The 12,851-nt window shown below is 37.1% G+C and overlaps 1 protein-coding gene across 3 annotated transcripts in view; it reads right to left on the bottom strand.

Annotated features, from left to right (window-relative positions):
* Nucleotides 1-7,428, bottom strand: part of sybl1 (synaptobrevin-like 1) — a 52,955-nt gene extending 45,527 nt beyond the window's left edge. For 2 of the 3 annotated variants that reach the window (XM_051650439.1, XM_051650437.1), the window contains exons 1-2: nt 6,502-6,700; nt 4,699-4,858 (exon numbers count right to left, since the gene is read on the bottom strand). In XM_051650439.1, the coding sequence (XP_051506399.1) occupies nt 4,699-4,844 (146 nt within the window). In that variant the 5' untranslated portion in view covers nt 4,845-4,858; nt 6,502-6,700. Of the gene's footprint in view, nt 1-4,698; nt 4,859-6,501; nt 6,701-6,990 lie in introns of those variants that run through there. The other variant, XM_051650438.1, reaches the window with a different exon arrangement.
* Between the last annotated feature and the right edge of the window lie 5,423 nt (nt 7,429-12,851).

Here is a 12,851-nt window from a genome sequence, read left to right on the forward strand (position 1 = left end):
AACTTAAGCTATTTTATTGATTAAAGAATAGCAAATTATCTGCACAATTGTGCAGAATTAGCTGTAAAAATAAAGGGTACTTTGTTGTGGCTTGCATCTGTTTCACAAATTTGTTCAGTTTCATTAATTGAATAGTTTAGTGACCCCTTCTGGAGATGCCACTAGGTCTTATGTGCAATGAGTGAGTCATTGAATCATTTTGAGATGTTCACGACCAAAATCTGCAAAGAGACTTTATAGTATTTAAGCATTATAAGAACAAAGAAGATCTATAATTTTCCTTCAGTTTGTGAACTGCCGAGTATGACTTTTCATACAAAAATACATAGATAATAGTCTAATAATATTAATGAGTATCAATTACGTCTTTACCTTCTCCTTTATTAAAATTTGCATGACAAATCTACTGACTTCAGTCAAATGTTTAAGCATTATAAGAACAAAGCAGATCTACTGTATCATTTTCCTACAGTATTTAAAATGTTGAGCATGACATTTATCAGAAAAGACAACAATAATAGTCTAATAATAATAATAATTTTGAGTTTCAATAATGTCCTTTCGTCATTGTAAAGTTCATTTCACATGAGTTGAGTCGACAACGCTCTGTTCATCGCCAGTGTCAAGCGGCACTGAAGTAAACAAACAACATGCCCCTCTCATTCAGTCGGTCAGTATATGTACCAGGTCATTCCGTTTGTTTATGAATGAGAAGTTTCACGAGTGCCGCTTCTCACTGTGCACACGCTGCTGTAGCCATGCACGCAATTGGCAGTAGCTGTAACCTATCAAGCGATCTGTCTCAGTTGGACTGCGATTGCCAAGCACACGATTGGCTGCTGCTGTAATCAATCACAAGGGTGTAAGCACCCTTAACCGTTGATGTTGTTTCACAATGCGCAGTCACCGGCAGTGACAAAACGATACAAATGTGTATTTGACTCCTATTCTGAGTCCAGATCGTTACTATGTTTGTACATGTAATGAAAACCTTGCTAGCAACACAGTCAAACTGTTTTATTATACTAAAATATTTTCCAGGACAAATAATAATTTTTCAGGACATTTTAGGTATTTTTCTAATTTTCCACGACTGGAAAACTGCATTGCAAAATTCCAGGTTTTCCAGGACGCGTAGGAACCCTGTTTGTAGTGTTCGTTCGACAGTAGTATTGCATTATCAGTGCTGTCTAGTTCGGTACACAACAATGTCTTATTTACTGGATAGCTAGCTACTGAGCCTCATCTGGCCTCATTACCGGTTTCCATAACAGCAGGGCACTTCCTAACTGGCTGATTTCATGACTGATTCAGTTAGCTAGTTGTGTGTATAACTTTCTAGATGTATAACACAGGCTAAATTTCTCAGATTACTCAAGTTTATCATCGATAATTTTTTTCAATAAATATCAATGTTGTTTTACCGCCCAGCCCTAACTCATAGGGAACTAGCTTGTTCCTATTGTGGATTTTAGGTTCAATTTTAAATTGTCCATTGATTAAACCAACTATCTGCTAAAAGAGCGATGGAAAGTGAAAACAACTTGTGCATTTCTGTGACTGGGATAAAAGAAATAAGAAAACAGCGGCACTCACACTTAGGGACACAAACACTTATGAATATTAGTAAACTTGTTAGAGTAACTTCCCCAGAAAACGTAGCCTAATAAACATGATTGCAATCGGTAAATACGAGTAATGTTCGATTAATCAAAGTCTGACAACCAGTATGAGCTTCAAAATCCTTATCAGAACACATATCCAAGCATTATAGCCAAAAAACAACTTTGGCAAGCAGTTCATAGTTAAAAATCCATCTGGAGACTGATGTCCTGCCTCTACTGTCCTGAACAGCGAATGACTGAACCACCATAGCTTACCCAGCCTACACCCACGCCACACAGTAGCCGGTCCTTCTTTTCTGAGTTTATGGACTTGACGTAAACACGCAAGGACGAATAACATAAGCCTGCGATTTTGCACAAAATCCAACTCGCCAGCTCATAATAAAAATCTTTATTGTAGGCTTACTGTAGTGAATAGGGGTAAGACAAGGACAAGATTTTTATCATGATTTTATGTACTCTGTCAATTATGGACTTTTGTTAATTGCAAACAAATATTGGCTATAGATGCAGTACACCTGAAATATTTCACAGATCAAAGCAATAAGCAATCTATCTGAATAATCATGGTAAATGAATGAGCGGTGAATGTTTGATTCTATCATTTATAGCCTATCCAAATGATTTGATATAAAGCGGTCCATAACACTTTATTATGAGTATTTAAAGAAAAGAAAGGAGACTTTTTTTCATCAACATGTGCACAACGCCGAGCCCATTTATGGTCTAGAAATATTGGAAAATTTTACTGGATTTTATCACTCTATGTTACATTTATTTATGAGCTGATCATACTTCCTTATTCAGCCTTTGGTGGATTGACAACATATCTTACTATAGCATTTGCTAATATTTTTATCCAAAACCTTGATTTCCCGATTAAAAAAAAAATAATAAAATCGTGTCAAAGTGTAAATTCTAGTAAAATATGAAAAAATCATAAAAAACTAAAATTACATATCGTATTTCAAAGGGAATATAGTTAATTACAGCTGACAGTTATCCGACCAAATAAGTTTTTAACATTAACCGAAACAAGATAAAACTGAAACGCATGGCTTTTTAACACTTGTTCAAATTTGAATGCTGCTTATTGGGTCAATAAAGGTAAATGTCATACAGTATTATGCGACTACACATTACGGAGAGCTTACGACCTACTAGCTAAGTGTTACCATAGAACAGGTGTTGCAACCAAAGTAAGCACTGACTTGAGGCTTGTTCACACCAAACCCGTTTTTTTGATACAAATGTCTGTTCCGAATGAGCTTTTGTGAGTTAACAATGTACAGATTCCGATGCTGCTATTCATACCGAGTTCGACAAATCGTCCTCCGACAATCAGAAGGTTTTTTTAACAGAGAGTGTTCCGATTTTTTTCTTTCTTCGGACTGCGATGAAAACTGACTGACAAATGAGATAAGAGCTTTTTGTAAAAAAAGCTGCAGCTGCTCAATCCAGCATGTTGGTGGCGCTAATCAACTGGCAAACACCGGCATTGGACATGCAGCTGATACACAACCAGAAAATTATATACTTATAAATAAATAATTGCAGTACATGAACCCTTTGTACTGCAAACATAAACCCACTCTGTTTTTGAAAGTCTACTTAAGGTGTTTTGTTTTAATGTACATTATTTAATATGTATATCACAGTGCCTGTTATATTTTCATGGCATTAAATATAGCAGCGAGGTTCGTTTGCACTAAGCTCGTAGTAACAGATCCCATAAAAATATTTGTTAAATGCAATATTTTACTATACACAAATGAATTTCAGAACCACACAGCTATTTGTATTGCAAGGATAATATAACAAAGTTTTGCAATAATTTAAATAAAGAAAAGGGGGAGGATAATACGCTCGGTGACCTATATGAGAGTGGAGTTTTGAGATCCTTTGAAAATATGGTTCAACATTTGAGGATTCCCAGGTCTCAGTTCTTTAGGTATTTACTGTTGCGCCACCTGTTCTGTACTATTTTTGGGAGTAGCATACACCCCCCTAAAGCTGCATATACTCTGGGAGTGGTGATTACTGCTTTTGGAAAAGGTCATGAGGCATCAGTTTATTACTCTATTACTGCTAATTCAGAGTCTAGGAGATGGAGCTCGGGGATGTTCGGGGGGAAGAGTTTAATTTTATATAATTTAATTCTGCATTTTCTGTTATGTTTATTTAATTTGTTGAATGAAATCAATAAAAAAAAAAAAAAATTTCTTTTATATTATTTTTAATATATGCATCCTATTTTATACTAAACTGTTATTCTTAATGTACACTTTACCATGTGTATTTATATCACTGTACCTTGTGTTATATTATCCAGGCATTATATAAAAAAAAAGGGTTCTGGAGTCCGTTTGGAAGATACTCGTAGATAAATGCATGTGCAAATATAAATAGGAAATACATTTACGCAACAGTGCTCTTTACTCATCTCACTCGCATTAAAAAACACAGATTATATACTCCTTAAAATGCATTAACACCATGGAAAGAACAAAATGAAACAGTTATGCCGAATTTATTTAAATAAATGCTTTAACAGCATTCAATATATTAATCTCTAACAGCTGAAGGGTGTGGACAGGAGACTGGTATGACAACAGCAACGCAACAGCGTTACAGGAGTGAAATAGTTTTGAGTTTCATCTTTTTACGGACTACGTGTGAACAGACCTTCCGTCAACAGGCCTTTAGTGACAAACTGACTAGTAGTTACTAAGCCCTTAGTGTGAACTTTATGTCCTAACTTAAATGAGACCTTACGCACAGCTGGAGCAACCCTACCCAGTAGAGTGCTGTGCGCATCTCTGTGCACGAGAAAACATTGCTGCTGTTACTTAACGCCACTGGTAACAGCCACAATGAGCAGTTATCTGGATTGCAACTCATAACACACACAAACAACATAAAAACGCCTGCTCAAGAACAGGAGTTGTTTCCTCTGTATTAGACACGTACCTGATGAAAGGTATTTAAACTGCCTATATGAACAATAATGATTTTTGTCATAAACGTACAGCCATAACTACATCACAGAATCAGAGCAGAATATCAGTCATACCTGCCGTGAGAGTATGTGAGTTTGTTATTTTCAGATGGTATTTTGGCCAGAATCTGTTCTGTCACCTCCAGAAAGTTTCCAGAGAAACAAGTGTGTTTGGCCAGAACAGTGGAGCCCCGAGCAACCACTGCAAACAGGATCGCCATCACAGCAAATAAACCTGGTTAAACAGTGAAAACATCACAAAGATGTTAAGTGCAGTGTTTATTTTTACACAGTTTTTTGTTTTAGTCTTTTGATGAAAATGTCCTTTAAAATTAGTCAATATTTTGTCATTTTTAGTCAGTGAAAATAATATCTTTTATTTAATGATAATGTGCAGAAAAATCACAAAAAACACACACACACAAACAAAAGTGTGTCAAACTGTAACAGATAAAACTTTAATCAAATATTCAAACATTTAGAAATAATTTATAAACATTTTCTTAATTTAAAAGGCTACACACAAAATACTGTACAACCGTCTTTGTTGTGAAAACCTGAGCTCCTGAAATAATAGCATATAATAAAGCATTAGCTACTTTTTAGAAGTTACTGTATTTGGAATTCTTCATGCTTTAAAGACTGTTATTATTTTCTGTGATTAAGACAGTTCAGAATATTGCACTGTGTGTAGTGCATTTATGATATGTTTTAAAATAAGAGGGGAAGTCAGAAACTCATCTTTTTTGCATCAAATAAAACAGAAATATTGATGACTTTTACTTTTTTGTACCTTAATAGGGCAACGTATCCTTGGAGAGACAACTCATAAAATCCAAAATATATAAAAAATTCCTTTGGATATGTTTTACTTAAGTCCAAATGATATCAAAAGTGAGATGAAAAGATTTTTTGCTAATCATTTTCCACTTTTGCCAGTTTAAGGGTTAATGAGAAGTTTATCTAGACGTTTCCTCATTTGTTCCTCATATTGCAACATCTTGCAGTATTATTTTTTTCTTGTCATATTTTTTTGTCAACAGTATGCTTTAATCAAACAGTTTAATTAACGTCATTATGCTTATTTTATGTCTTGTATTCCTTATCGTTGACAAAATCAAAAAAACCTTCAAAATCACTGACGAAAATGTTAATTGACGAGATTAACACAAAAATTCTGAGAAAATGCTTCCATTTTGCATTCTTTAATAATAAATAAAAAATTATTACAACTTATATTATCAGTGTAACAATTTGAGTGAAAAGAACATAAAATGTACATATATTTGAGAATGTCTTAGCATTTGGCATCTGCCACTTTTGTTTCAATGACAGTATGCACTCGAATGTTCCAAAAAGTGTGCTTCAACAGAAGAAATCAGACAGTTTGTACAAAAGAGTTAATGTCACAAAATGTCTCATTTGATTAGTGACAGAAATATTGCAGAATCTTAAATATTTCTTCTTCCTTTTTACAGCACAACTGTTCTTTGCTTTATTTTTTTATCCTAAAGCTTTCTGTTTCTCTAGGTTTAAATGAAAAACAAAACTAAAGAAAAACTGAGTTTCAATGTGGTGTCAGACTTTTGGACCCCACTGTATAATATTGTTGTGTATTGCTGAAAAACTGAACATCTTAAAAACATGTGACTGCAGATGCCTCTGGTGTTACAGTGAGTTTACTTTATTCTGTCAATAATCAGGTCGGCTACATTAGAGGATGTATTATATTTAGGGAACTGTATTACTCTAAAGGACAACTATACGTTACCTGCTAGATGAAGCTAATTAAACCTGTTCGAGAAATGTTACGATCATAAAACAGTTTGAGTGATTGATGAGAGATGATCGTGAATGTGATTAGATGATGACCGATACCTGCAGTCTGTTGATCAAACAGCCGCTCACTCGCCGATCTGTGACGTCAGTCGCATAAACAATAGTTTTTCTTTACAAGACAATTATCGCATCGTTGTTTAAATCGTAATTAAACACGGCCATTCACACGCAATACAGTTCTAATAAATACACGTAAAACAAACGCCACCGAATTCCGTGGTACGTCACACTCGTGCGACTGCCGCGAAGCGTCGTGTATTTCCGCGTTGCGTCATATGCACACGCTGTTTCATCTCCAGTATGGTGAACGGCGCACAGAAACACGTGCTGGAGGCGTTATTTTTCTCCGGTGACTTTAATAAAGCTAACTTCAGGAGTGTATATCCCAAATACCACCAGCATGTTTCCTGCCCAACAAGAGGCCCTAACATCTTGGATCATTTATAAACCGCACAAATAGATGCATACCGCTCCCTCGCGCGATAGCATCTTGGACAATCGGATTACGATTTGCTTTGGTGCTCTTACCTTACTACCTGTTTATAAACAAAGGCTGAAACGGGACGAGCCGGTGACGCGATGGGTGCAGTGCTGGAGCCCAGAGGTGGAGGAGAAATTACAGGACTGCTTTGATTCTGTGGATTGGGACATGCTTGGTTAGGGTCTGCCATAAAGTTGGCTTGACGTTCAATATTCAGAAATAGTCGTAAATTTAGGGACCGTCTCTAAAGTTACATACGACATTGGTGTACATATTTCTAACTTAAATGGCATTTGTAGCATATCACATACAGTCACAAAACTAACTCCAAAATGTTCATCTTGGTGTCAGCAATAATGCACACCTTTTAGATTTTTCATATCTATTAAAATAAACTGTCAAATCATATGTAAACATAGCTATGTGTATACGTACTGTATATGCTCATACACAAAATGTACCATAATTTAAAGCTCAATAGCATTTGAAGAGCTCCAAAGTGTTCAAATAGGTGTCAGCAATAATGCACACCTTTTACATTTTTCATATTTATTAAAATAAACTGTCAAATCATATGTTTTTCATTTCTATGTATATCACTACTGTATAGTCTCATAATCAAAATATACCATAATTTAAAGCTCAATAGCAATGGGGAGTTCTACACTCTTGGAACTCTTCCAAGGGGGGAGGGGCTTAGCAAAGTGTCAATTTAGAGTTGCATGCTGTTAGGACACTGCAGGAGGCATCATGGCCAGATTTTAAAAAGGGAAACATAAAAGAGAAAAGGACCTTTGGGCAAAGGCTGGTGGCAGAAATCAAATAGTTAAGGCATTTATTAGACATGGTGTGGGTAAATGAAAGGAAAGGAAAAGAAAAGTGGTCCAGCCTAGCTGTCCACATTTTCAACTCCTATCCACCTAATGAAAAATTAAGCAAAATGGCTGCAGACTGTTTGGACAGAGGACAGGTGCTTCAAACAGACAGAAGTTCTGGTAAATATTATATTTATTTTTAGAATATAGTGTTTCTCAGTTTTGGGAAGTAGCTAGTTACTAGCTTAACTACTTTTTTCAGTAGCTAAACAGTAGCTTAGCTATTTGGCTCAAGTAGCTGAGCAGCTTGGCCAAAGCTACTTTATTTTCCCTTAATATTGATTTTGGCGTGTTATATATACAGTACTGTACAAAAGTCTTAGGCACATAAGATGTTTCAAAAAAGCATTTGTCTTAAGATGGTCATTTATATTTTCAGCTTTAGTGTGTCAATGGGAAATATAAATTTTAGACTCCCAAACATTTCTTTTGCAAAAAGAATAGATTAGAATAGAAGATCAGGGAGCCCTACAACAGATGCATGGCAGCCACAGACGCCCTACTGAACATCAAGTCAGTCTGGGATTAAATAAAGAGAAGCATTTGAGACAGCCTAAACAAATTCTCCAAGAAGCTTGGAACATCCTATCTGCCAACCACCAAGATAAACTGTGTCCAGGAGTACCTAGGAGAATTGGTGCTGTTTTGAAGGCAAAGGTGGTCACATCAAATATTGATTTAGATTTTTTTGTTAACTGGAATTTGCATGACATTAATTGATAAATGAAAACTTTTATGTAATTTATGTAATTATTTTTGAAGACATCCTCACTATGCAAAATTTTTCCACAAGTGCCTAAAACTTTTGCACAGTACATACAGTGTATTATATATATTAGATAAAAGTGAGATATATATATATATATACAGTGCATCCGGAAAGTATTCACAGCGCTTCACTTTTTCCACATTTTGTTATGTTACAGCCTTATTCCAAAATGGATTAAATTCATTATTTTCCTCAATTCTACAAACAATACCCCATAATGACAATGTGAAAGAAGTTTGTTTGAAATCTTTGCATATTTATTAAGAAGAAAAAAAAAAAAAAAAGAAAAAAAAAAAACCCACACACATGTACATAATATTCAAAGCCTTTGCTCAATACTTTGTTGAAGCACCTTTGGCACCAATTACAGCCTCAAGTCTTTTTGAGTATGATGCTACAAGCTTGGCACACCTATTTTTGGGCCGTTTCTCCCATTCTTAAGCTCCATCAGGTTGGATGGGGAGTGTCGGTGCACAGCCATTTTCAGATCTCTCCAGAGATGTTCAACCGGTTAAAGTCTGGGCTCTGGCTGGGCCACTCAAGGACATTCACATAGTTGTCCCAGAGCCACTCTTTTGTTATCTTGGCTGTGTGCTTAGGGTCGTTGTCCTGTTAGAAGATGAACCTTCGCCCCAGTCTGAGGTCCAGAGCGCTCTGGAGCAGGTTTTCATCAAGAATGTCTCTGTACATTGCTGCATTGATCTTTCCCTCGATCCTGACTAGTCTCCCAGTTCCAGCCGCTGAAAAACATCCCCACAGCATGATGCTGCCACCACCATGCTTCGCTGTAGGGATGGTATTGGCCAGGTGATGAGCGGTGCCTGGTTTCCTCCAGACATGACGCTTGCCATTCAGGCCAAAGAGTTCAATCTTTGTTTCTCATGGTCTGAGAGTCCTTCAGGTGCCTTTTGGCAAACTCCAGGCGGGCTGTCATGTGCCTTTTACTGAGGAGTGGCTTCCGTCTGGCCACTCTACCATACAGGCCTGATTGGTGGAGTGCTGCAGAGATGGTTGTTCTTCTGGAAGGTTCTCCTCTCTCCACAGAGAAACACTGGAGCACTGTCAGAGTGACCATCGGGTTCTTGGTCACCTCCCTGACTAAGGCCCTCCTCCCTCGATCGCTCAGTTTGGCTGGGCGGCCAGCTCTAGGAAGAGTCCTGGTGGTTCCAAACTTCTTCCATTTACGGATGATGGAGGCCACTGTGCTCATTGGGACCTTCAGTGCTGCAGAAATTTTTCTGTACCCTTCCCCAGATCTGTGCCTCGATACAATCCTGTCTCGGCGGTCTACAGACAATTCCTTGGACTTCATGGCTTGGTTTGTGCTCTGACATGCACTGTTAACTGTGGGACCTTATATAGACAGGTGTGTGCCTTTCCAAATCATGTCCAATCAACTGAATTCACGACAGGTGGACTCCAATCAAGTTATAGAAACATCTCAAGGATGATCAGTGGAAACAGGATGCACTTAAGCTCAATTTTGAGTGTCATGGCAAAGGCTGTGAATACTTATGTACATGTGATTTTTTTTTTTTTTTTGTTTGTTTGTTTTTTCATTTTTTTTTTTTTATTTTTTTTTATAAATTTGCAAAGATTTCAAACAAACTTCTGTCACGTTGTCATTATGGGGTATTGTTTGTAGAATTTTGAGGAAAATAATGAATTTAATCCATTTTGGAATAAGGCTGTAACATAACAAAATGTGGAAAAAGTGAAGCGCTGTGAATACGTTCCAGATGCACTGTATATATACCTCATAAACTACATATAGTATATATAAATACATATATGTATTATATACACTTATAGTATAATGCCTACTAGCTTGTAACTAGTGTCTTATAAAACACATACACATGCTGCCAACCCTTTGCATGCATGTATGTATATACAAACACTTACTGCCATTCCTCAAATCCTAAGCATGCACACACACACACACAATCACAATCGCACTGTCACTCCCCAACCCTATGCATTAATCCTGTGGTAATGTTGTAAGTTTTGAGGCCCTGTTTAGAAAATGCAGTTAGGGATTAACCCAAACTTTTTTCTTGAATCCATAGATAGCGAAAATGTTGAGAAAGAAATTGATGAGGCGAGTGCAGGTCACAATAACCTCAATAAAACAAAGGAAAGAAGGGATGAAGGCTATCTTTGTTACAGGGAAGATGACAGGAACAGCACTGGTGATAAAGATGAAGATGAGGATGAAAATGATGATGACACAAGTTCAGGGCACAGTAAGCAGAATGGTACAGAGGAAAGGATGGATGAAGATTATCCCTATGTTGGGCCTCATGTATTCAGATAGAAGGCCCCCCTCCTTCTAAGTCGTAAATTTTACTGACAAAAATCGCACCAAAATCAAACAAAGGGAGTCCAAAACAGACTACAGATCCATGAAGCCTTGCCCTCTAAAGGATCGAGCTCTCAACTCCTATTGGATGAGGCACACCACAGAACATCCCTTAAACATGACATCATCAGGACTTCAAATAATTCTGAAATGCTTCCAAAGTTGCTTCCAGCGACTTAGTTCACCGAATACGGACGTAGCTTTTTGCTGCTCTCCGGTGCAACCTCGTGGCTTAAGGAAGTAATGTCCGACTTGAAACTGTAGCCATACGATCTCCATCTCGCTGGACGAGTTGAGATTACTCTGTGTTCAACCGAACACTCTAACGGATCCGAAGGAGACCGCTGAGCAATTCGCATCTGCATCCGTTGGCCTACAGAAGTGAAGAGATTAAAGATTTCTCTTCCATCTTCAATCAAGTCGACATTTCTGAGTTCTCCGCCAGCCCGCCGAGAATCAACAGCCGTACCGCCCTCTGACAATCAACAGCCGTACCGCCCGCCGACAGCGCGAGGAAACGGCCCCCGTCATCACCCGAGCCTCAAGGAACCGGGTCAAAGTTAAAGGACGGAGGAAAACACATTCTACCTGTGTCCTCATGCGATTCAAGTAAGAGGTTTACGTCTGGGCAGAGATAGAATATTATAGTGTGTTATTCTTGTGTTTCAAGGTTTTTGCTTGTACAGTTTACGGACCGCCATGTCCGCTCATTATTAATACTCAGGGTATTAATTATCACGAATTTGTTTTGCTGTATTGTGGTCCAACCAAATTGGACTGTTGTGCATTTTCGCCATCGCGGGTGAGACAGCAACTGAGTTCATCCATTAAAGAGTCAAATAACAAGGGACTTTTACGAGCCCCGCTCGTAAAACCGCGTCTCTGAGTGATGAACACGGCTGCTTTATCTCCAGCTATCGCGAAATCAGCTTTCGGGCTGTCACTTAATCATCTCTCTCTCTCTCTCTCTCACTAACCACACTGACACACACACACACTGTCACACACACACCTTATGTGTTATAGGATTCTTTTTATTTCCATATCTAATCATGTCACTGTTTAGTTTGTAGTTGTAAGTAGGAAGTTTATTGACTGCATTGTATTAATTATTAATTGATATTACTGCATAAATAAACTTTTGTTTATATTACAAAGAGAAGTGTTTTGGTTTGTTTTGCATACGCCTGTGTCATGCTGACGGGATGTCAGTGCTCGGATTCAAACCTTCATTCATTGTTTTTTTTCCCGAAAATCGATATTCTTCGGATGTCGATTTTCCTAAGAAAACAATCTAATATTGAGACTGTTTTAATATTCGGTTATTAGTCCCTGATTCCAGGGTGGTGCCCCGTCAATGTTAATCCTTATTAATATTCTATTGATTTTTGATAATTGATAATTATCTTTGATTGAATTTGAATGATCAACAAGCTAGTGTTAATTTTAATTAATGTTTCATCGACATTAACAATTAACGATTATCTTTGATAACTGTTGATTTAAAGGATTAAAAAAGCTAACATTGATTCTCATCAATGTTCTATTGATTTTAATAATTAATAATTATCTTTGATAATTATTAATTATTGCTAATAACCAAACTTGCTCCTAAACGTAGCACACTACATTTATTGGAGTCCCATATGAGGTTTTAATGAGTTAGATCCAATTAATTAATTTAAATATTGATTAATAACTACAGAAATAATTATTAATTATTTCTGATAGTAACACTGATCTCAACAACCAGTAAAGCCCTACACTTGTGACAGGGAAGATGAGGCTGGAGACAGGAACAGCACTGCAGATGAAGATGAGGATGATGATGATGATGCAAGTTCAATGCATAGTAAGCAGAGTGGTACAGAGGAAAGGAGGGATGAAGATTATCCTTGCGAA

The sequence above is a fragment of the Myxocyprinus asiaticus genome, chromosome 22, assembly GCF_019703515.2.
Source record: "Myxocyprinus asiaticus isolate MX2 ecotype Aquarium Trade chromosome 22, UBuf_Myxa_2, whole genome shotgun sequence".
NCBI lineage: Eukaryota > Metazoa > Chordata > Actinopteri > Cypriniformes > Catostomidae > Myxocyprinus > Myxocyprinus asiaticus.